This window comes from Barbus barbus, assembly GCF_936440315.1.
Source record: "Barbus barbus genome assembly, chromosome: 14".
Lineage (NCBI taxonomy): Eukaryota > Metazoa > Chordata > Actinopteri > Cypriniformes > Cyprinidae > Barbus > Barbus barbus.
The window spans coordinates 31,886,702-31,911,570 of record NC_136742.1 but is presented as its reverse complement, the minus strand read 5'-3'; the positions used below and the strand labels follow the sequence as shown (position 1 = coordinate 31,911,570).

The 24,869-nt window shown below is 40.3% G+C and overlaps 3 protein-coding genes across 5 annotated transcripts in view; all 3 read left to right on the top strand.

Moving 5' to 3' along the window:
* Positions 1–24,869, top strand: part of LOC306880072 (transcriptional repressor protein YY1-like) — a 672,069-nt gene that overhangs the window by 241,170 nt on the left and 406,030 nt on the right. The gene's annotated exons all lie outside the window — the stretch shown is intronic.
* On the top strand, positions 978–7,772 carry LOC306879913 (zona pellucida sperm-binding protein 4-like; the record flags this gene model as incomplete). Its single annotated transcript, XM_079433151.1, has 10 exons — positions 978–1,078; positions 5,201–5,289; positions 6,222–6,326; positions 6,401–6,588; positions 6,659–6,756; positions 6,828–6,985; positions 7,056–7,248; positions 7,321–7,468; positions 7,547–7,619; positions 7,696–7,772. The coding sequence occupies 10 exons, from the start codon at positions 978–980 to the stop codon at positions 7,770–7,772; spliced, it is 1,230 nt and encodes a 409-aa protein (XP_079289277.1).
* On the top strand, positions 12,691–16,000 carry LOC306879912 (zona pellucida sperm-binding protein 4-like; the record flags this gene model as incomplete). The annotated part of the gene is made up of 10 exons (XM_079433150.1): positions 12,691–12,714; positions 13,285–13,386; positions 14,248–14,554; positions 14,629–14,816; positions 14,887–14,984; positions 15,056–15,213; positions 15,284–15,476; positions 15,549–15,696; positions 15,775–15,847; positions 15,924–16,000. The coding sequence occupies 10 exons, from the start codon at positions 12,691–12,693 to the stop codon at positions 15,998–16,000; spliced, it is 1,368 nt and encodes a 455-aa protein (XP_079289276.1).

Genomic DNA, 24,869 nt, shown 5'->3' with positions numbered 1-24,869 from the left:
TGCAGAACACCAAGATCTTTGTCTATTGGTTTTGTTTTGGCTTTGCAGAATCTGGTGTTCCATGCCTCTTCCCCGCCTGTTTGTGGGTTATTTTTTTCTTTAACACTATTAAACCAAGGTTCCACGACCTTTTTGTAGAGTCATGCATTGAGTCGAGGCTTCTGTACAAGCCATGACTCTTATCCAACCTCCAGTGGGGGAAGTCGTGGCCTAATGGTTAGAGAGTCGGACTCGTAATCCGAAGGTTGCGGGTTCGAGTCCCCGGCCAGCAGGAATTGTAGGTGGGGGGAGTGAATGTCCAGCACTCTCTCCACCCTCAATACCACGACTGAGGTGCCCTTGAGCAAAGCACCGAACCCCCAACTGCTCCCCGGGCGCCGCAGCATAAATGGCTGCCCACTGCTCCGGGTGTGTGTTCACGGTGTGTGTTCACTGCTGTGTGTGTGCACGTTGGATGGGTTAAATGCAGAGCACGAATTCCGAGTATGGGTCACCATACTTGGCTGAATGTCACTTCACTTCACTTCAGTTGTTAACCTGGGCCACTGCATAGGGCACCAAATTAAGGGTTAATTAACTTTTGGTTAACAGGACGTTTAGCCCAACCAACATGAATTTATCCCCATCCAAGTGTGCATATTTTGCTGGGGAGCAATTGGGTGTTTGGGGTCTTGTTCAAGGGCACCTCAGCTGTGGGTATTGAAGGTAGAGTTATACATTCACTCGCATGTATAATTCCTGCTGGTACTGAGACTTGAACCCTTGACCTTTGGGTTACTAGTCAGTCCCTCCAGGGTTTTGCAAGAGCTCACAAATTTTCGTAATTGCCACGGATTTTGGGCTTAGATGTGTCCCGTGACGTCATTGCAACACGCATTCAAAGAGGTTGTGTCTCAGTTTGAAAAATGGAATGAACAGCCTTGGGTTCTCATGCCGATTTACAAGAGCTACATTGGACAAACGAACCTGAAAGCGGAATGAATCTGCGCTACGTGCCACAGACCGTTAATCTGCTCAGGCCGGAGCCACGGGCTGCTCTCGATCACGCGACACCGTTATACACGGCGCTGGAGATACAGTGAAGAAAGTGGTCTAATTCGTCACAGAATCAGTAACATCGGTCAAATCTTGTGAGAAGCTTTCAAATTCGGCGCAATTCTTTATATAGTGGTAATTCAAAGTGCTTTACATAAACGAAAGTGAAATGGTCACACAGTAATCACAGCAAAAACAAGGAATTAAAAAATAAAAACCAGGAATTTTAAGTTGATTTTAAAATGAATTTAAAACCATTGAGAAAATGATTATACAATGCAGTCAGTTCGGACATGGCACAGTGCTCATTCAACAAATGCACAGCTGAACAGATGAGTTTTGAGTCTGGATTTAAATGTGGCTAATGTTTTCTCATGTCTGATCTCTTCTGGAAGCTGGTTCCAACTGTGTGTGGCATAATAGCTAAAAGCAGACTCCCCTTGTTTTGTGTGAACCCTTGGTATTTCTAACTGACTCGATCTGAGTGGTCTGTTGGGTTTATATTCAGTGAGCATATCTGCAATGTATTTGGGTCCTAGGCCATTGAGTGACTTATAAATGAGTAAAAGTACTTTAAAATCAATCCTAAATTCCCAACTGGGGAAGTCGTGGCCTAATGGTTAGAGAGTCGGACTCGTAATCAAAAGGTTGCGAGTTCGAGCCCCCGGCCGGCAGGAATTGTAGGTGGGGGGAGGGAATGTCCAGCGCTCTCTCCACCCTCAATACCATGACTGAGGTGCCCTTGAGCAAGGCACCGAACCCCCAATTGCTCCCCGGGCGCTGCAGCATGGCTGCCCACTGCTCCGGGTGTGTGTTCACGGTGTGTGTGTGTGTGCATTTGTTCACTACTCACTGCTGTGTGTGTGCACTTGGATGGGTTAAACGCAGAGCACCAATTTCGAGTATGGGTCACCATACTTGACAATACGTCACGACTTTTTTTTTTTTTTTTTAAATGTAACTGGAAGCTAGTGTAAGGACCTGAGGACTGGTGTGATATGCTCATATTTTCTGGTTCTAGTCAGAATCCTGGCAGCAGCGTTCTGGATGAGCTGCAGCTGTCTAATGGTCTTCTTGGGAAGGCCGGTGAGGAGACCATTACAATAATCCACCCTGCTGGTGATAAAGGCATGAACAAGTTTCTCCAAGTCTTGACTAGAAACAAAACATCTAATTCTTGCAATGTTTTTGAACAAAGATCTGGGAAACATCTGCCTTGTAATCTGATAAACGTCTCAGAAGCAGTTTTACATGCATTCTAATAAATGTTTATTTGACATCTGACAGGAAACGTCTTGGAGACGTTTGTTGCAGATGAGCAAACACCCTAAAAAATACGTCTTGCATATGTAAATGCAGACATCAAACAGACATCTCCGAGATGTACATGTGCGATTAGGGTGAGTGCTTTACTGTCAGCAAAATCAGTCATTTTTGGCTGCAAAAATCAGAAAAAAAGTACTGCGAAATCCTGGGGAGACTGCTAGTCTGACTCATTAACCATTAGGCCATGACTGCCCCCCCCCCCCCCCCCCCCCCAACTTGTAGGTCATTTGTGATGCATTTGTCAGTCCTGCTAGTACTATTTGCTTAAATGGGGAAAGATTTAGTTGTAAGCTGGGCAGTTGTGGCCTAATGGTTGGAGTCAGACTTGTAACCTGAAGTTTGCAGGTTTAATTCTCAATAGCAGTAGGAATGTAGGTTGGGGAGAGAATGAACAGTGCTCTCTTCCACTTTCAATACACCCAGTTGCTCCCCGGGCACCACAGCGACTGGTTGCCGACTGCTCTGGGTGTGTTAACTACTCACTGCTTCTAATGTGTGTGCAGCAACTTGGGAGGGTTAAATGTAGAGGACAATTTTCAAGTATGGGTATCCATACTTTGCGTTCGCTGTCAAAAAAAGCGTTGGTTTTTAAAATCTTTTCCATTTTGAATAAGCGTTTCTTTCCCACTCCAGACTCCTTCTCTAATAAGAAACAAATTACAATGCATATGTATTTCAATACATGAAGATGAATCATGAAGTCATTTGAGCGACTGGTCCTGGCCTACCTGATGGACGTCACTGGACCCTTGCTGGATCCTCTTCAGTTTGCCTACAGAGCAAACAGGTCTGTGGATGACGTTGCCAATATGGGTCTGCTTACAGACAGGAGGTTGAGGAGCTGGCTGTCTGGTGCAGTCACAACAACTTGGAGCTCAACACGCTCAAAACTGTGGAGATGATAGTAGACTTTAGGAGGAAACCCCCTGCACTCCCCCCACTCACCATCATGGACAGCATTGTGGCTGCAGCGAGTCATTCGGGTTTCTGGGCACCACCATCTCCCAGGACCTGAAGTGGGACATTCACATTGACTCTATTGTGAAAAAGGCCCAGCAGAGGCTGTATTTCCTCCGCCAGCTAAGGAAGTTCAACCTGCCACAGGAGCTGCTGAAACAGTTCTACTCTGCCATCATCGAGCCTGTCCTTTGTTCATCTATATCTATTTGGTTTGGCTCAGCTACCAAAACATACATCAGAAGACTACAACGGACAGTTAGGACTGCTGAGAAGATTATCGGTGCCCCTCTACCCAACCTCCAAGATCTTTATATCTCCAGAGTGAGGAAAAGGGCTAAGTCACTCTGGACCCCTCACACCCAGCTCACTCTCTCTTTGAACTGTTGCCCTCTGGCCGGCGCTACAGATCACTGAGCACCAGAACAGACCGACACAAGAACATTTTTTTCCCCCAGGCCATATCCCACCTGAACAACACATAACACACCCCAGTACTGTACATCTGTAAATAACTCATCAAACCTTCATCCGTACATAGGACAAATGCACATTTTCTCTATATTTGTATTTTTATTGCTGTTGTTATTTATAATTTATTGTCTATTCTCTTCATTATTAGTGTTTTTATTACCTTAATTATATGTTGTCTGCACTATGTTTGTATTTCTGTACTGGAAGCTCCTAACACCAAGACAAATTCCTTGTATGTGCAAACACACTTGGCAATAAAGCTCTTTCTGATTCTGATTAAATAAATTTGAAGCATTTTATTTCCTGAGTGAAGGGCTAATCTGCACCCCGACAAATACAATTTTGGGCTGTACAGAAGGATGTTGATATTGCAGTGTGCAAGATTTTAAAAGCACTTTATAATATGAATGACTGTATTTTAATTATAATGCAGCATTTAAGAATAGAGCAGCTATGGCTGGGACAGGGTTCAAGTAACACTTAAAGCTTCAACATAATCATGAGTATGTTAAAGGGGAAATGTTGCGGGTTTGAGTCTCAGGTCCGGCAGGGATTGTAGGTGGGGGGGAGTGAATTTCCAGCGCTCTCTCCACCCTCAATACCACGACTGAGGTGCCCTTGAGCAAGGCACCGAACCCCCAACTGCTCCCTGGGCACCACAACATAAATGGCTGCCCACTGCTCCGGGTGTGTGTTCACGGTGTGTGTGTACACTTTGGATGGGTTCAATGCAGAGCACAAATTCCGAGTATGGGTCACCATACTTGGCCACATGTCACGTCAATTTCACTTTCAGTTTAAATCAACTTTCTTTTGATACAGTCTGAAGATAGAGGCCTGTACATTCCAAGATGTGTTTCTAATGGCAAGCTCATACTACATGATTGAAAGACTAGTCGAGTCACTGTGTTGCTCACACTACGCAACAAGATTCCTTCTCATCTGTCGCTGTCTTGTCATAGCTGCGCACATACTACACAACACAACACTAACGAGGTGCACCCACTACAGAACATTCAGTGGAAAGCGAAAATACGTTTTCTCACATAAATTCTCACGATTATAGGCCATATGTTCAAGCATGGATGATCAACTGGCCCTTCAATTGGTCAATTGGCAGAAATTAATACAAGTATGCTATTTTTAATTATGCTCAAGTTAGTTTTTTCATGCATGTAACAAGGGTAATTGAATCACACAGTTGCATAAGCTCCAACTCATGCAAGTCTGGAGAATCGTGAGGATTAATGAAGAGGGAGGAGCTATCATTAATTAGCTGAAATCTGTAGAGTACAAAAAGACCAAAAGGCTGCATCTCTATTTTGTGACTAGCTGTTGAACAATGGCTGGTAGTTGGGGTTTGTTTCAGATTTTGGCAGTTTGTGCTTTCTGTCATGCTGTTCCACAGTGGAGTAATTTGCCTCGGAACCCTCAAGCTCTGTTCCAGCAAACTGACCAGCGGTTTCAGAAGCCAGTTCAAGAGCAAACTGACAAGAGGTTTGAGAAGCCAGTTCAAGAGCAAACTGACCAGCGGTTTCGGCAGCCAGTTCAAGGGCAAACTGACCAGCGGTTTGAGAAGCCAGTTCAAGGGCAAACTGACCAGCGGTTTCAGAAGCCAGTTCAAGAGCAAACTGACCAGCGGTTTCGGCAGCTAGCTCAACAGCAAACTGACCAGCGGTTTCAGAAGCCAGTTCAAGAGCAAACTGACCAGCGGTTTCGGCAGCCAGTTCAAGGGCAAACTGACCAGCGGTTTCAGAAGCCAGTTCAAGAGCAAACTGACCAGCGGTTTCAGAAGCTAGCTCAACAGCAAACTGACCAGCGGTTTCGGCAGCCAGTTCAACAGCAAACTGACAAGAGGTTTGAGAAGCCAGTTCAAGAGCAAACTGACCAGCGGTTTCGGCAGCCAGTTCAAGGGCAAACTGACCAGTGGTTTGAGAAGCCAGTTCAAGGGCAAACTGACCAGCGGTTTCAGAAGCCAGTTCAAGAGCAAACTGGCCAGCGGTTTCGGCAGCCAGTTCAAGGGCAAACTGACCAGTGGTTTGAGAAGCCAGTTCAAGGGCAAACTGACCAGCGGTTTCAGAAGCCAGTTCAACAGCAAACTGGCCAGCGGTTTCGGCAGCCAGTTCAACAGCAAACTGACCAGCGGTTTCGGCAGCCAGTTCAACAGCAAACTGACCAGCGGTTTCGGCAGCCAGTTCAACAGCAAACTGACCAGCGGTTTCGGCAGCCAGTTCAACGGCAAACTGACCAGCGGTTTCGGCAGCCAGTTCAAGGGCAAACTGACCAGCGGTTTGAGAAGCCAGTTCAACGGCAAACCGACCAGCGGTTTCGGCAGCCAGTTCAACAGCAAACCGACCAGCGGTTTCCTCAGCAGTTTCAGCTTCAGAAGCCAGTGGCCCAGGCAGAGCCCCTTGATAAATGTGCTGTAGCTGACTATGAGCAGATCCAATGTGGACCACCTGGGATCAGTGGTGCTGAGTGTGAAGCTATTAACTGCTGCTTTAATGGGCAGCAGTGTTACTATGGGAGGGCAGGTAAGCTTTCTCGATCTTATTCTGTTCATGTTAAACATTCTCAGCATTAACCTGCTCTTGTACCTTTGTTCCAGTGACTGTCCAGTGTATTAGAGATGGTCAGTTTGTGGTAGTGGTGTCTAGAGACGTTACTCTGCCTCGACTGAGTCTGGATTCGGTTAGTTTACTGGGTGGAAACGACCCACCTTGCCGTCCTGTGGAGTCCACACCTTCTTTTGCTATATACCAGTTCCCTGTGACCGCATGTGGCACGAGCATGATGGTGAGCAGCTGCTTCTGGTGTAGTTCTGCTTTGCTAATGGACTGGATGCCAACAGTGTTTCTATTCGCAGGAGGACAGCGGAGATGTGGTGTATGAGAACAGAATGACCTCCTCATATGAAGTTGGCATTGGACCATTTGGTTCTATCACAAGGGACAGTCATTTTGAGTAAGTGATCTATGACTTGGTGTGAATTTTAATCTTTGATAAATGCTACAAGCTCACCGTCTGTTGTCCAGGCTTCTCTTTCAGTGTAGGTACTCTGGAACTTCTGTTGAAGCTCTGGTTGTGGAGGTCAACTCTGTTCCTCCACCTCCACCAGTAGCTGCTCCTGGACCTCTCAGGGTGGAGCTCAGACTGGCCAATGGCCAATGTGTCACCAAAGGGTGCGCAGAAGGTAAGGTCTTGTCCTGTGTCTTCCTCAAGCCTTTCAAACATGAGTCTGGTTAAACCCCAGTGTTCCTCAGGGGATGAGGCCTACACGTCCTACTACAGTGACGCTGATTATCCCGTCACAAAAGTCCTGCGGGAGCCTGTGTATGTTGAGGTGCGCATTATGGAGAGGACTGACCCCAACATTGTCCTGATGCTGGGACGTTGTTGGGCGACTTCAACCCCCAGTCCACTCAGTCTCCCCCAGTGGGACCTTCTGGTTGATGGGTGAGTGTACAGCCAATCTTTATCCAGTTTGTCTACTGGGAGGCACTTTCTAACCACCTCTTTCCTCTTCAGATGCCCTTACCAGGACGACCGTTATCTGACCACACTGGTTCCAGTGACTGGATCGTCTGGTCTTCAGTTCCCAACCCACTACAAGCGCTTTGTTGTGAAAATGTTCACATTTGTAGATCCAGCCTCACTGGTTCCTCTGCAGGAAACTGTATGCCCCCATTACTTGACCGGTTTCATTTTTACTACTTGTGGATTCTATGACTTGCTCCTCTCTCTTCCCTGTCAGATCTTCATCCACTGCAGCACAGAGGTGTGCCTTCCATCATCTGGCTCTTGTGAGCAAAGCTGCACGAGGAAACGTGAGTTCTTGCTTTAACTTGACTAGCGGAACTGAGAATTTTATAAGTGCGTTCACACTTCTAAAATTTATTTCAGGAAGAGACACTCCTATCAAGGCTATCTCTAGTGAGCAGACTGTGGTTTCTAGTGGAGAAGTTACTCTGGTCCTGTAAATCTAGTGTTTTTAATAAACCTTGCAGAACACCAAGATCTTTGTCTATTGGTTTTGTTTTGGCTTTGCAGAATCTGGTGTTCCATGCCTCTTCCCCGCCTGTTTGTGGGTTATTTTTTTTCTTTAACACTATTAAACCAAGGTTCCACGACCTTTTTGTAAAGTCATGCATTGAGTCGAGGCTTCTGTACAAGCCATGACTCTTATCCAACCTCCAGTTGTTAACCTGGGCCACTGCATAGGGCACCAAATTAAGGGTTAATCATTAACTTTTGGTTAACAGGACGTTTAGCCCAACCAACATGCATTTATCCCCATCCAAGTGTGCATATTTTGCTGGGGAGCAATTGGGTGTTTGGGGTCTTGATCAAGGGCACCTCAGCTGTGGGTATTGAAGGTAGAGTTATACATTCACTCGCATGTATAATTCCTGCTGGTACTGAGACTTGAACCCTTGACCTTTGGGTTACTAGTCAGTCCCTCCAGGGTTTTGCAAGAGCTCACAAATTTTCGTAATTGCCACGGATTTTGGGCTTAGATGTGTCCCGTGACGTCATTGCAACACGCATTCAAAGAGGTTGTGTCTCAGTTTGAAAAATGGAATGAACAGCCTTGGGTTCTCATGCCGATTTACAAGAGCTACATTGGACAAACGAACCTGAAAGCGGAATGAATCTGCGCTACGTGCCACAGACCGTTAATCTGCTCAGGCCGGAGCCACGGGCTGCTCTCGATCACGCGACACCGTTATACACGGCGCTGGAGATACAGTGAAGAAAGTGGTCTAATTCGTCGCAGAATCAGTAACATCGGTCAAATCTTGTGAGAAGCTTTCAAATTCGGCACAATTCTGTTGCAGTTCTTTATATAGTGGCAATTCAAAGTGCTTTACATAAACAAAAGTGAACTGGTCACACAGTAATCACAGCAAAAACAAGGAATTAAAAAATAAAAACCAGGAACTTTAAGATGATTTAGAAATTGATTTTAAAATGAATTTAAAACCGTTGAGAAAATGATTATACAAAACAATGCAGTCAGTTCGGACATGGCACAGTGCTCATTCAACAAATGCACAGCTGAACAGATGAGTTTTGAGTCTGGATTTAAATGTGGCTAATGTTTTCTCATGTCTGATCTCTTCTGGAAGCTGGTTCCAACTGTGTGTGGCATAATAGCTAAAAGCAGACTCCCCTTGTTTTGTGTGAACCCTTGGTATTTCTAACTGACTCGATCTGAGTGGTCTGTTGGGTTTATATTCAGTGAGCATATCTGCAATGTATTTGGGTCCTAGGCCATTGAGTGACTTATAAATGAGTAAAAGTACTTTAAAATCAATCCTAAATGTAACTGGAAGCTAGTGTAAGGACCTGAGGACTGGTGTGATATGCTCATATTTTCTGGTTCTAGTCAGAATCCTGGCAGCAGCGTTCTGGATGAGCTGCAGCTGTCTAATGGTCTTCTTGGGAAGGCCGGTGAGGAGACCATTACAATAATCCACCCTGCTGGTGATAAAGGCATGAACAAGTTTCTCCAAGTCTTGACTAGAAACAAAACATCTAATTCTTGCAATGTTTTTGAACAAAGATCTGGGAAACATCTGCCTTGTAATCTGATAAACGTCTCAGAAGCAGTTTTACATGCATTCTAATAAATGTTTATTTGACATCTGACAGGAAACGTCTTGGAGACGTATGTTGCAGATGAGCAAACACCCTAAAAAATATGTCTTGCATATGTAAATGCAGACATCAAACAGACATCTCCGAGATGTACATGTGCGATTAGGGTGAGTGCTTTACTGTCAGCAAAATCAGTCATTTTTGGCTGCAAAAAAAAAAAAAAAAGTACTGCGAAATCCTGGGGAGACTGCTAGTCTGACTCATTAACCATTAGGCCATGACTGCCCCCCCCCAACTTGTAGGTCATTTGTGATGCATTTGTCAGTCCTGCTAGTACTATCTGCTTAAATGGGGAAAGATTTAGTTGTAAGCTGGGCAGTTGTGGCCTAATGGTTGGAGTCAGACTTGTAACCTGAAGTTTGCAGGTTTAATTCTCAATAGCAGTAGGGAATGTAGGTTGGGGAGAGAATGAACAGTGCTCTCTTCCACTTTCAATACACCCAGTTGCTCCCCGGGCACCACAGCGACTGGTTGCCGACTGCTCTGGGTGTGTTAACTACTCACTGCTTCTAATGTGTGTGCAGCAACTTGGGAGGGTTAAATGTAGAGGACAATTTTCAAGTATGGGTCTCCATACTTTGCGTTCGCTGTCAAAAAAAGCGTTGGTTTTTAAAATCTTTTCAATTTTGAATAAGCGTTTCTTTCCCACTCCAGACAAAGGTGACGGTGGCAAGTAAAATATTTCCTTAGCATGTTTATTTGTGAGACAACCTGGTGGAGCCAATCCTTCTCTAATAAGAAACAAATTACAATGCATATGTATTTCAATACATGAAGATGAATCATGAAGTCATTTGAGCGACTGGTCCTGGCCTACCTGATGGACGTCACTGGACCCTTGCTGGATCCTCTTCAGTTTGCCTACAGAGCAAACAGGTCTGTGGATGACGTTGCCAATATGGGTCTGCTTACAGACAGGAGGTTGAGGAGCTGGCTGTCTGGTGCAGTCACAACAACTTGGAGCTCAACACGTTCAAAACTGTGGAGATGATAGTAGACTTTAGGAGGAAACCCCCTGCACTCCCCCCACTCACCATCATGGACAGCACTGTGGCTGCAGCGAGTCATTCGGGTTTCTGGGCACCACCATCTCCCAGGACCTGAAGTGGGACATTCACATTGACTCTATTGTGAAAAAGGCCCAACACAGGCTGTATTTCCTCCGCCAGCTAAGGAAGTTCAACCTGCCACAGGAGCTGCTGAAACAGTTCTACTCTGCCATCATCGAGCCTGTCCTTTGTTCATCTATATCTATTTGGTTTGGCTCAGCTACCAAAACATACATCAGAAGACTACAACGGACAGTCAGGACTGCTGAGAGGATTATCGGTGCCCCTCTACCCAACCTCCAAGATCTTTATATCTCCAGAGTGAGGAAAAGGGCTAAGAAAGTCACTCTGGACCCCTCACACCCAGCTCACTCTCTCTTTGAACTGTTGCCCTCTGGCCGGCGCTACAGATCACTGAGCACCAGAACAGACAGACACAAGAACAGTTTCCCCCCCAGGCCATATCCCACCTGAACAACACATAACACACCCCAGTACTGTACATCTGTAAATAACTCATCAAACCTTCATCCGTACATAGGACAAATGCACATTTTCTGTATATTTGTATTTTTATTGCTGTTGTTATTTATAATTTATTGTCTATTCTCTTCATTATTAGTGTTTTTATTACCTTAACTATATGTTGTCTGCACTATGTTTGTATTTCTGTACTGGAAGATTTTCTCACATAAATTCTCACGATTATAGGCCATATGTTCAAGCATGGATGATCAACTGGCCCTTCAATTGGTCTGTGCAGTTATTTTATCCGAAAGAAAGAAGAAACCACGACAAAAGAGAATATGGCAGAAACAATGGCTTGGAAGACGTGGATAACAAGAACTGTCAGTACTGTAGAAAGAGTTGGAGTTAATTAAACAGTACAATGAAACGTGTTATTATATACACAATCTATGCATTTGTTCAATTTATTTCTAGTTAGTTGATTTGATTAATTTGTGGAGTTTCGTTTCTGTTCATAAAGATCCATGATAAGACCGATTATACCATCTGCACTGTGATTGGCTGGATTAGTTCCATCTTGTCATTGTGTCACACACATTACCAGATCACCTGGCGATAATATCAAACAGGGCTGCGTTCAGCCCCGAAAAAATGGTGCAAAACGTTTATTAAAAGGAAACGGTGGTGTGTTGAACACCCTGTTCTGATGATGTAAGTGTTGCAACTATGGCAGCTGAGAAGGCCATTCTTTGTGTTCTTTTTGAAGAATTTTCAGAGCCTGATGAAATCGGTGTAAATACATGTTTAATACTGCAAAATACACTCGATGTTACAGTCACTGCCCTTGCCGTCCAGAAAAAAAGAGAACATCCAAATCGAGTGAAGGGATTTGTTGAAACTGTGGTTCCTAATTATTGTGATCCAACATTTGCCTCGCATTTCAGGATGAAAAGACAAATATTTCAGATGAAGGATAATCCACTTCTTACCTCCGAGACTGTGCTAAGATCTATATGACCTTAATATTTTTATTGTGAGTATTAGGCTTATCATTATTGCTGATCACTGTTGTTGTGCTATGATATTGTAATATTTACCATTATATAATCCGAGGAGCATAGAAACGTTTATGAAAGTGTCACTCCACAAATATAACAGCAAAATATATAAATATGTATAGTATTTTTATATTACATGAATCAGTATCTAGCACACCTTCCTAAGGAAAGGATACGGACCAGAACAGAAGACATTGCAATTACTACATGATATGTAGACAGACCTAAAGAAGTTCCAGATTTATACTTGTGCTATTATTTATACTTGTGCTATTATTTCAGTTATTTTGCCTTTAATGTAAATAAACATGTGCAAACAATAGATTTTGTCTTGTGAATTTATTTTGATGTTAATTCCATTTACTTACAAATTCACCATCATCATGTTGATATGCTATGTTACTATAAAACTCTTATGACAAACATGTCTTCTAATATCTTCAATTGTTGCGTATACTGAGCTGCAGCGGACACATTTGTAAACGACTTAACTTGGACCCATAGTGCGAGCTGTCTCTTTAATACCGCGTGGTTTATATACATGTTGCTGCTGATTGGGCTGACATTTTTGGAACACCCACCAAACATGAGAAAACATATCTCAAACCCCGTTGCACACCGTTTCCAGGAAACATGTCGTTCAACCCGGAAACAGTAGCAAAATGTTGGGCCTGAACGTGCCCCAGGTTTGAAAATGTCATAGCGTCTGTGATAGCTCAAGACAGGTTCGGATCACATTGCTGACCTGCTCATACTTAACGAGCTTCAGCAACCGCAACGAGCACCGATTTGGTCACGATCCGGGGGTTTTGTGGCAGACTATGGAATCTGTCCGCGACAGCAAAATCCAGCCAAAAGTCCTGTAGTGTGAGCCTGGTTTAAGAATAAAACAATCCAGAATTGTCAAAACGTCAACAGTTGGATTCAGCTAATGCAGGATAAAACCAAGGCCGAATTCAAAATGGCAGAAATTAATACAAGTATGCTATTTTTAATTATGCTCAAGTTTGTTTTTTCATGCATGTAACAAGGGTAATTGAATCACACAGTTGCATAAGCTCCAACTCATGCAAGTCTGGAGAATCGTGAGGATTAATGAAGAGGGAGGAGCTATCATTAATTAGCTGAAATCTGTAGAGTACAAAAAGACCAAAAGGCTGCATCTCTATTTTGTGACTAGCTGTTGAACAATGGCTGGAAGTTGGGGTTTGTTTCAGATTTTGGCAGTTTGTGCTTTCTGTCATGCTGTTCCACAGTGGAGTAATTTGCCTCAGAACCCTCAAGCTCTGTTCCAGCAAACTGACCAGCGGTTTCAGAAGCCAGTTCAAGAGCAAACTGACAAGAGGTTTGAGAAGCCAGTTCAAGAGCAAACTGACCAGCGGTTTCGGCAGCCAGTTCAAGGGCAAACTGACCAGTGGTTTGAGAAGCCAGTTCAAGGGCAAACTGACCAGCGGTTTCAGAAGCCAGTTCAAGAGCAAACTGACCAGCGGTTTCGGCAGCTAGCTCAACAGCAAACTGACCAGCGGTTTCGGCAGCCAGTTCAACAGCAAACTGACAAGAGGTTTGAGAAGCCAGTTCAAGAGCAAACTGACCAGCGGTTTCGGCAGCCAGTTCAAGGGCAAACTGACCAGTGGTTTGAGAAGCCAGTTCAAGGGCAAACTGACCAGCGGTTTCAGAAGCCAGTTCAAGAGCAAACTGACCAGCGGTTTCAGAAGTTAGCTCAACAGCAAACTGACCAGCGGTTTCGGCAGCCAGTTCAAGGGCAAACTGACCAGTGGTTTGAGAAGCCAGTTCAAGGGCAAACTGACCAGTGGTTTGAGAAGCCAGTTCAAGGGCAAACTGACCAGCGGTTTCAGAAGCCAGTTCAAGAGCAAACTGGCCAGCGGTTTCAGAAGCTAGTTCAACAGCAAACTGACCAGCGGTTTCGGCAGCCAGTTCAACAACAAACTGACCAGCGGTTTGAGAAGCCAGTTCAACAGCAAACTGACCAGCGGTTTCGGCAGCCAGTTCAACAGCAAACTGACCAGCGGTTTCGGCAGCCAGTTCAACAGCAAACTGACCAGCGGTTTCGGCAGCCAGTTCAACAGCAAACCGACCAGCGGTTTCGGCAGCCAGTTCAACAGCAAACCGACCAGCGGTTTCGGCAGCCAGTTCAACAGCAAACCGACCAGCGGTTTCGGCAGCCAGTTCAACAGCAAACTGACCAGCGGTTTCGGCAGCCAGTTCAACGGCAAACTGACCAGGGGTTTGAGAAGCCAGTTCAACGGCAAACTGACCAGGGGTTTGAGAAGCCAGTTCAACGGCAAACTGACCAGGGGTTTCAGAAGCCAGTTCAACAGCAAACCGACCAGCGGTTTCCTCAGCAGTTTCAGCTTCAGAAGCCAGTGGCCCAGGCAGAGCCCCTTGATAAATGTGCTGTAGCTGACTATGAGCAGATCCAATGTGGATCACCTGGGGTCAGTGGTGCTGAGTGTGATGCTATTAACTGCTGCTTTAATGGGCAGCAGTGTTACTATGGGAGGGCAGGTAAGCTTTCTCGATCTTATTCTGTTCATGTTAAACATTCTCAGAATTAACCTGCTCTTGTACCTTTGTTCCAGTGACTGTCCAGTGTATTAGAGATGGTCAGTTTGTGGTAGTGGTGTCTAGAGACGTTACTCTGCCTCGACTGAGTCTGGATTCGGTCCGTTTACTGGGTGGAAACGACCCACCTTGCGGTCCTGTGGAGTCCACACCTTCTTTTGCTATATACCAGTTCCCTGTGACCGCATGTGGCACGAGCATGATGGTGAGCAGCTGCTTCTGGTGTAGTTCTGCTTTGCTTATGGACTGGATGCCAACAGTGTTTCTATTCGCAGGAGGACAGCGGAGATGTGGTGTATGAGAACAGAATGACCTCCTCCTATGAAGTTGGCATTGGACCATTTGGTTCCATCACAAGGGACAGTCATTTTGAGTAAGTGATCTATGACTTGGTGTGAATTTTAATCTTTGATAAATGCTACAAGCTCACCGTCTGTTGTCCAGGCTTCTCTTTCAGTGTAGGTACTCTGGAACTTCTGTTGAAGCTCTGGTTGTGGAGGTCAACTCTGTTCCTCCACCTCCACCAGTAGCTGCTCCTGGACCTCTCAGGGTGGAGCTCAGACTGGCCAATGGCCAATGTGTCACCAAAGGGTGCGCAGAAGGTAAGGTCTTGTCCTGTGTCTTCCTCAAGCCTTTCAAACATGAGTCTGGTTAAACCCCAGTGTTCCTCAGGGGATGAGGCCTACACGTCCTACTACAGTGACGCTGATTATCCCGTCACAAAAGTCCTGCGGGAGCCTGTGTATGTTGAGGTGCGCATTATGGAGAGGACTGACCCCAACATTGTCCTGATGCTGGGACGTTGTTGGGCGACTTCAACCCCCAGTCCACTCAGTCTCCCCCAGTGGGACCTTCTGGTTGATGGGTGAGTGTACAGCCAATCTTTATCCAGTTTGTCTACTGGGAGGCACTTTCTAACCACCTCTTTCCTCTTCAGATGCCCTTACCAGGACGACCGTTATCTGACCACACTGGTTCCAGTGACTGGATCGTCTGGTCTTCAGTTCCCAACCCACTACAAGCGCTTTGTTGTGAAAATGTTCACATTTGTAGACCCAGCCTCACTGGTTCCTCTGCAGGAAACTGTATGCCCCCATTACTTGAACGGTTTCATTTTTACTACTTGTGGATTCTATGACTTGCTCCTCTCTCTTCCCTGTCAGATCTTCATCCACTGCAGCACAGAGGTGTGCCTTCCATCATCTGGCTCTTGTGAGCAAAGCTGCACGAGGAAACGTGAGTTCTTGCTTTAACTTGACTAGCGGAACTGAGAATTTTATAAATGCGTTCACACTTCTAAAATTTATTTCAGGAAGAGACACTCCTATCAAGGCTATCTCTAGTGAGCAGACTGTGGTTTCTAGTGGAGAAGTTACTCTGGTCCTGTAAATCTAGTGTTTTTAATAAACCTTGCAGAACACCAAGATCTTTGTCTATTGGTTTTGTTTTGGCTTTGCAGAATCTGGTGTTCCATGCCTCTTCCCCGTCTGTTTGTGGGTTATTTTTTTTCTTTAACACTATGAAACCAAGGTTCCACGACCTTTTTGTGAAGTCATGCATTGAGTCGAGGCTTCTGTACAAGCCATGACTCTTATCCAACCTCCAGTTGTTAACCTGGGCCACTGCATAGGGCACCAAATTAAGGGTTAATCATTAACTTTTGGTTAACAGGACGTTTAGCCCAACCAACATGCATTTATCCCCATCCAAGTGTGCATATTTTGCTGGGGAGCAATTGGGTGTTTGGGGTCTTGTTCAAGGGCACCTCAGCTGTGGGTATTGAAGGTAGAGTTATACATTCACTCGCATGTATAATTCCTGCTGGTACTGAGACTTGAACCCTTGACCTTTGGGTTACTAGTCAGTCCCTCCAGGGTTTTGCAAGAGCTCACAAATTTTCGTAATTGCCACGGATTTTGGGCTTAGATGTGTCCCGTGACGTCATTGCAACACGCATTCAAAGAGGTTGTGTCTCAGTTTGAAAAATGGAATGAACAGCCTTGGGTTCTCATGCCGATTTACAAGAGCTACATTGGACAAACGAACCTGAAAGCGGAATGAATCTGCGCTACGTGCCACAGACCGTTAATCTGCTCAGGCCGGAGCCACGGGCTGCTCTCGATCACGCGACACCGTTATACACGGCGCTGGAGATACAGTGAAGAAAGTGGTCTAATTCGTCCAGAATCAGTAACATCGGTCAAATCTTGTGAGAAGCTTTCAAATTCGGCGCAATTCTTTATATAGCGGTAATTCAAAGTGCTTTACATAAACGAAAGTGAAATGGTCTCACAGCAAAAACAAGCAATTAAAAAATAAAAACCAGGAATTTTAAGATGATTTAGAAATTGATTTTTTAAAATTAATTTAAAACCGTTGAGAAAATGATTATACAATGCAGTCAGTTCGGACATGGCACAGTGCTCATTCAACAAATGCACAGCTGAACAGATGAGTTTTGAGTCTGGATTTAAATGTGGCTAATGTTTTCTCATGTCTGATCTCTTCTGGAAGCTGGTTCCAACTGTGTGTGGCATAATAGCTAAAAGCAGACTCCCCTTGTTTTGTGTGAACCCTTGGTATTTCTAACTGACTCGATCTGAGTGGTCTGTTGGGTTTATATTCAGTGAGCATATCTGCAATGTATTTGGGTCCTAGGCCATTGAGTGACTTATAAATGAGTAAAAAAAAATTAAAGTTAAAATCAATCCTAAATGTAACTGGAAGCTAGTGTAAGGACCTGAGGACTGGTGTGATATGCTCATATTTTCTGGTTCTAGTCAGAATCCTGGCAGCAGCGTTCTGGATGAGCTGCAGCTGTCTAATGGTCTTCTTGGGAAGGCCGGTGAGGAGACCATTACAATAATCCACCCTGCTGGTGATAAAGGCATGAACAAGTTTCTCCAAGTCTTGACTAGAAACAAAACATCTAATTCTTGCAATGTTTTTGAGATAATAGTATGCTGATTTAGTTACTGCTTTGACATGACTACTAAAACTAAGGTCTGTTTCCAGATTCACCCCAAAATTTTTGAACAAAGATCTGGGAAACATCTGCCTTGTAATCTGATAAACGTCTCAGAAGCAGTTTTACATGCATTCTAATAAATGTTTATTTGACATCTGACAGGAAACGTCTTGGAGACGTATGTTGCAGATGAGCAAACACCCTAAAAAATACGTCTTGCATATGTAAATGCAGACATCAAACAGACATCTCCGAGATGTACATGTGCGATTAGGGTGAGTGCTTTACTGTCAGCAAAATCAGTCATTTTTGGCTGCAAAAATCAGAGAAAAAGTGTAAAAACATGTAGTGGAATGACAATAAAGCTCAACTTGACTTGACTTGACTGACCAGACAATATTAATAATGCGTATTAATATCTTAAGTTTTGTGGTGACAGAAGAAGCTCTGATGGCTTTTTTTGTGATTTTGTCAATAAAAAAAAAAATTGAATCTTTCTTCACATCTGTTTGATGTTTTATATGAAAATCATCTGTTTGAGACATTAATATGATATTTATTTGCATGTAAATCTCTTCATGAGTCTGTTTAGATCAGAATGATTGTTAGTGTCTGATTCTGCTTTATGTAAGACATAATTAGTTAAGACTGAGTTAACTAGGTTAGGCATGTGTGACCCGTATGAACCAGTGTTTAGATGAAAGAATAAAGAAAATAATAAAGATTTTAAATTATATAATCATAAATGCTGTAAATGTTCTACAAAATGCAATTAAAAACAGTCATTTAAACACAAAACAAATGAAAAGTTCAAAACATCATTTATGACAAAATAATTGATCAGATGGAGCAAAAATGTATTAATTTATGAAAACAGACATTAAAAAGCTTAATTATGTTGTTCAATAGTAACTTATTAATCACTAAACAACTATAGTTCCCAATTTGTTTGGAAGACATAAATTAAGTTTCAAACTATTGTATTCTGATATTCCTTCAGATTTTATTTTAATGTAAAATATATAATCATAAATGTTTTCCAATCATTTACTGTAAAATAATTTAGATGAAGCTAAAACTTGATAAAGTAATTAATGTAATCAGACAAAAACATTAAAAAAGTAAATTGTATATATATATATATATATATATATATATATATATATATAAATAGTAATTTATATGAATCAGAAAACACTTGAATAATTCAGATATGTTTGGGGAATGGAGTTTAACTCTACTAACTCTATACGCTGTTTTCTGATATTCCTTCATTTACCACAAAATAATTGAACAAATAAAGCAAAAATCTGTATGAAGTATTTTAAGAATAGCAAATAAAAACCATTAATATAGTTATAAATTGAATTAATACTAATATTTATAATTATCAAAATATTTATTTTTCTATTTTCCAAGCTAAGGCTGTAAATGTGTGTAGCGTGCTCAGGAGGGCAGTAGATCCACAGCAGATCCACGCATTCATTCACAGCCTCAGAAACCATCAGGAAAACTAAAAGATTGATGTTTATAGTCATAACTCTGCATTTGTAAGCGGCGAGGGAACTGCTTCTAAACTGATTTGTGAAAATTACTGAAAAAATCCCTGAACTTAGTTACGAGATCTTAACGCTTGTGTCATCAGCAGCACAGGTATATCTGTAGCAATAGCCAACAATACATTGTATGGATCACAATTATACATTTCTCTTTTATGACAAAAATCATTAGGATATTAAGATCATGTTCCATGAAGATATTTAGTAAATTTCCTACTGTAAATATATCAAAACTTCATTTTTGATTAGTAATATGCATTGCTAAGAACTTCATTTGAACAACTTTAAAGGAGATTTTCTCAATATTTAGATTTTTTTGCTCCCTCAGATTCCAGATTTTCTAATAGTTGTATCTCAGACAAATATTGTCCTATCATAACAAACCATACATCAATGGAAAGATTATTTATTCAGCTTCAGATGATGTATAAATCCCAATTTCAGAAAAATGGACCCTTATGACTGGTTTTGTGCTCCAGGGTCACTAAAAGTTAACTGAATTTATTAGTTTAAGTCAAGCACAAATATTTTCTTTTTAAGTTGAAATTGATTCTGTGCTGTGATCAGTAATTATATCACAGCATATTTTATACCTTTATTAAAACTTGATGCTCTCATAACATTGAGAGAAAACATTTTTATGATGTTGTACTTGACTGAACGCGGTAAGAAACATTTTTTAAATAATGTTTAAATGTTCAACCTTTAAATAATGTTAATACTGCAACACTAACGCTGAACATTCTAATGCTCTTATAAAATCACTTGTTACTTTTTTGACATTTATCATGTTACAAGAAATTTATATTAATAATGTTACAAAATCACTTATGTTACTTTTTTATATTTATAATGTTAATAAACGTTAAAATAGTAAAACGCTGTAAGAAACATATTTGTAACCCTTAAATAGCATTATAATTACATTTTAGCGTTCTTAGAATATTAAAAATAAAATTCAAATAGCTTATAATCATATGTTTATTATTTATATATAATGATATATTTATATATAAATAACTTTATAATTTGGCTAAAAATGTTGTAAGAAATGTTTTATAATCTTTAAATAACGTTCTAATCAAGATTTTAACACTCTTAGAATATTAAAAAATACACATTCAAATAGTAAAAAGAAACATTTTCGTAACCTTCCAATAGCATTATAATCACAAGGAAAATTGACATGTTAACGTTCTAAGAATATGAAAAATTATTTGGCTAAAATAGTAGAATGTTGCCAGAAACATTTTTGTAATCTTTAAATAACGTAGCCTACTAATCTGGAGATTTATTGCCTCTTCATTAAACTCTGATAATTGTCATTAATCAGTATAATGAATGATTTCAGCTATTAATGAACTGTGCCTCGTTTCTGTATTTTGCGAGGCAGAAAAAGCTATTTTCTGTGAGTGCAAGTCTTCTGATTCTCTGGTCTTTAACAATGTTCTCAAAGAAGTCAGACGTTTAGACGAGTCCTGGTGAAGAATATTCCCTAAAAAGTGCAAAACACCTAGCTAATTGCTCTGATTCTTTGCTGAAGAGCTCACAATCGTCCAGCATGAAGATCTTTGCGTGGGTCCGTTTTCCTGCAGTAATTAGCTCTTTCTTGGCAAATGAAGCATTCAGATTCTCTAAAGAGCAGCAGGTTGAACAATGAAAGGTTTTCTGAGACGTAAAGCCCTGAGAGCTGTGTCAGGTGTAGAAGCATCACTCATTACTCTCCATTCACCAGACCTGCTGCACAAACTCATTAGAAGCTTGGAGTTTTAGATGAACTGAAATAACGAGTGAAATCCCATCCGTTCATGGAAAGCCTTTAGGAAACACGTTTGCGTCTCAAACTGAGCTCAGATTTCTCTGAGATGCAATATAAGAGCAGATATTTCTCTCAGCAGCTCCACATTCAGAAATCTCCATAACAAGATCATAAAACTCATATTCTCATTCAAAAACCACCTGAAGCTTACCAAAGTCTATTAGGAGTCTTGATAAAGAGGTTTGCTGATAGCAGATTTATATATGATCTGTCATACATCATTTAGCAGAAGATTTTGCCTAAAATAAAAAAAAAAAGTTAATTTTTTAAATACAATTATTATCATAATATTAAATATGCAAATATATATATATATATTATATTTGATTATTTATATATAATTTTATTTATAATGATAATAGTAATGCATAACAATGCAACACTTATTAATTGATATAAAATGTTTAGGCATAATTATAAATAAGTAGAGTAATTTTGTCATATGATCCTTCAGAAATCATTCTAATATGCTGATTTATTATGAGCGTTGAAAGGCAACTTGTGATACTTTTTTCTTTGATTCTTCAATGAATGAAAAATGAAAAACGACAGCATTTATTCCAAATAAAAACCTTTAGTGACAACAGAAGTCTTTCCTATCACTTTTTATCCATATAACACAGCCTTGTTGAATAAAAGTATTAATTTCTTAAAAAAAAATAAAAAAATAAATAATTTACTGACTGCAACTTTTGAATAGTATTGTATATTGTAACACAAAATTTCTATTTTGAACAAACACTGTTCTTTTTATTAATCAAAGAATCCTGAAAAAAGTATCACAGGTCCAAAAAACATTAAGCAGCACAAATGTTTCTAACATTGATAATAAATCAGTATATTATTATGATTTCTGAAGATCATGTGACACTGAAGACTGCAGTAATGATGCTGAAAATACAGCTGCAGATCACAGAAATATATTACAGTTTAAAGTATATTCAAATAGAAAACTGTTATTTTAAATTGCAATAATATTTCACAAAATTACAGATTTTTTTTGTTCCTGTATTTTTGATCAAATAGATACAGCCTTCATGATAAAAAAGATCTTCCTTAAAGAGCATTAAAAATCTTACTGATTGCAAACTTTTGGACTGCAGTGTGTGTATATATATATACAGTATATATATATATATATATATATATATATATATATATATATATATAATATATATAAGTATTATCTTATTCATCAATATATAATACTTATAATACAAAAAAAGTATTCTTTTCTTGTATGCTTATGGGAAATACATCCATATTCATACATCTGCTGTGCAAACATCAGTCAGAAACGGATAAGAATCTGCTATGAATTCTGTAATATCATTTATCAGCACTGATAGTAAAATAAATGCGTCTCATCTCTGTTGTGTATGCTGATGAAATGCATCCCAGCTCTTTCCCGTGGAGCTCGAGGAGTTTCTGTCGCTCATCGATCAGCTCTGATCTGATCAATATGATCATCATATAAAGCTCCTGCAGGTTTCCAGAAGAACTCTGTCTGTTCTCCTGACAAACAACGCAGCGTTAAAAGCATCTCCTCAAATCTTCAGAATCCATCATGCTCGGTCTAAATTGAACCGGTCTGCTCTGATATGAGACTCATGTGGCAGAATAATATAAAAAACAATCTCTGGACAGGAGGAATTATATTTCATATTTCATTTGTGAGCTGAAATGGGCTTTTGTTCAAGATGTGTTTCATTGTCAGACTTCAAAAGTCATCAGAGATTACAGAGCTGAGCGGCTCAGAGTTTGGCTTTTAGAAAAAAAACAGCTTTGTGATGCTGCTTATATGATCAAACAATACAGTAAAAATTGTGAAATAGTTTTGTAGTTTAAAACAGCTGTTTTCTATATATATATATATATACTGATTTACTGCTCAACAAACATTTCTGATTATTATCAACGTTGAACACAGTTGTGCTGCACAATATTTTTGTGAAGGATTTTTATAATTAAAATTGTAATTTTTTTTACAATACAGTTCAAATATCTAATGCTTTTAATGCTTTTAAGAGAATATTATAGGTCTGTTAGATATGAAATCTTGTTTTCTGAGAAATGGAGTTTATGCTTAAAACAAGAATAAACATCTGCCAGTGTGGAAGGAAAAATGAACTTCATCCATGGACAGATTTGTGTCTTGTTTTAAAACATAAACAGGCTAAGTATGGATTTTTTATAGAAAACAAGACTTAACAACTTAAGTTAATTTCCCACTCAAGTAAATGTGTGTTTATTTAACAAGACACAAATGCCAAGTAAGATAACAAGTAACACTGTAAATTTCAGAATTTTATTGTAACATTATAAATGTTTGTTACATTATAAATGTCTTGTAACATTATAATAGCCAATTTTTGTAACATTATAAACATCTTTTGTAACATTATCAATGTCAATTTTTGTATCACAAATATCAGTTTTTTTTAGTAACATTATAAATGTCTTTATTTAATGGTATGTAATTTTGTCATGAATGTTTATTGTAACACAGTTTAGATAAATTAAGTTCTAAATTAATTGGTTAATGTGTTTAAGGAGCATTAAGTGTGGTAAGAAACAGTGTTGAATCCTCAGTCGTTCCTCAGACTGTAACCACAGACTGAACTCTCTGCTGAGGTGTAAACGCTTTTCTAACGGCTGAATGTACTTCAATTAGACTTGAACCATTGCGGAAGAACAATGTTGCTAAGAGCAGTCGACCTTTGACCCCTCACTGATGCTGCATTCAGTCAGAGGGGGCTCCTGAGCGCTGTTAATTATTTCTCACTGATGGCCCGATCCATCAAGCAGGACGAGACGGGAAATAAATGAGGAGAAGTGCAGAGAGCCAGATTCCATTAAGTATCTGTGCGTTGATCTCCCATGATCCTCTCCGGCCCGAGAGAGACACGCCACAACCTGCTGCCAGTGTAATATTAACAGCCCTGCATCCTGAACAAAAATCTGCTGATTTGTAAAAACAAAAGGCCTAATATTAACAAATGAAGATTAATGTTACTGTTAGTTATTTTAGTACTATACAGTAGAAACTAATTTAGTACGTCATTTCTGTAACATTTTGAATGTCTTTTGTAACATTAGAAATGTCAGAATTTCTTGTAACATTATAAATGTCTTATGTAATATTATACCTGTAATAATATCTTGTAACATTATAAATTTAATAATTTCTTGTAACATTACAAATGTCTTTTGTAACATTATTAATCTAATTTTTTACAAGTGATTTTGAAACATTACACGTCTTTTGTATCTGTCACGTGTCGGTTTCCTCCGTTTAGTTCCTGCTTTCCCTTACTTGGTTTTTCCTGTCCTAGTTTAGTTAATCATCGTTTATTCCATTCACCTGTTTTGTATTAATCATCTTGTTTGCTCTTTTGTTCTTGTTCCTTTTATAAGTCTTCAGTTCTCCCTATGTCTTGGCCTGAGTTTAATGTTATTTAATGTTAATTAAAGGTTTAAAGTGTGTTGATGCTACTCCGTTCTCCTGACCCTTTATTTTATTTTAACTACAACCACCTACACCGTAACAGTAACATTATAAATGTCAGAATTTTTTGTAACAATGTAAATGTCTTGTAACATTATAAATGTCAGATTTGTTTTGTAACATTATAAATGTCAAAAGTAACAAGTGATTTTGTAACATTATAAATGTAAAAAAGTAACATAAGTGATTTTGTAACATTATAAATGTAAAAAAGTAATATAAGTGATTTTGTAACATTATAAATGTCAAAAGTAACAAGTGATTTTGTAACATTATAAATGTAAAAAAGTAACATAAGTGATTTTGTAACATTATAAATGTAAAAAAGTAACAAGTGATTTTGTAACATTATAAATGTAAAAAAGTAACAAGTGATTTTGTAACATTATAAATGTAAAAAAGTA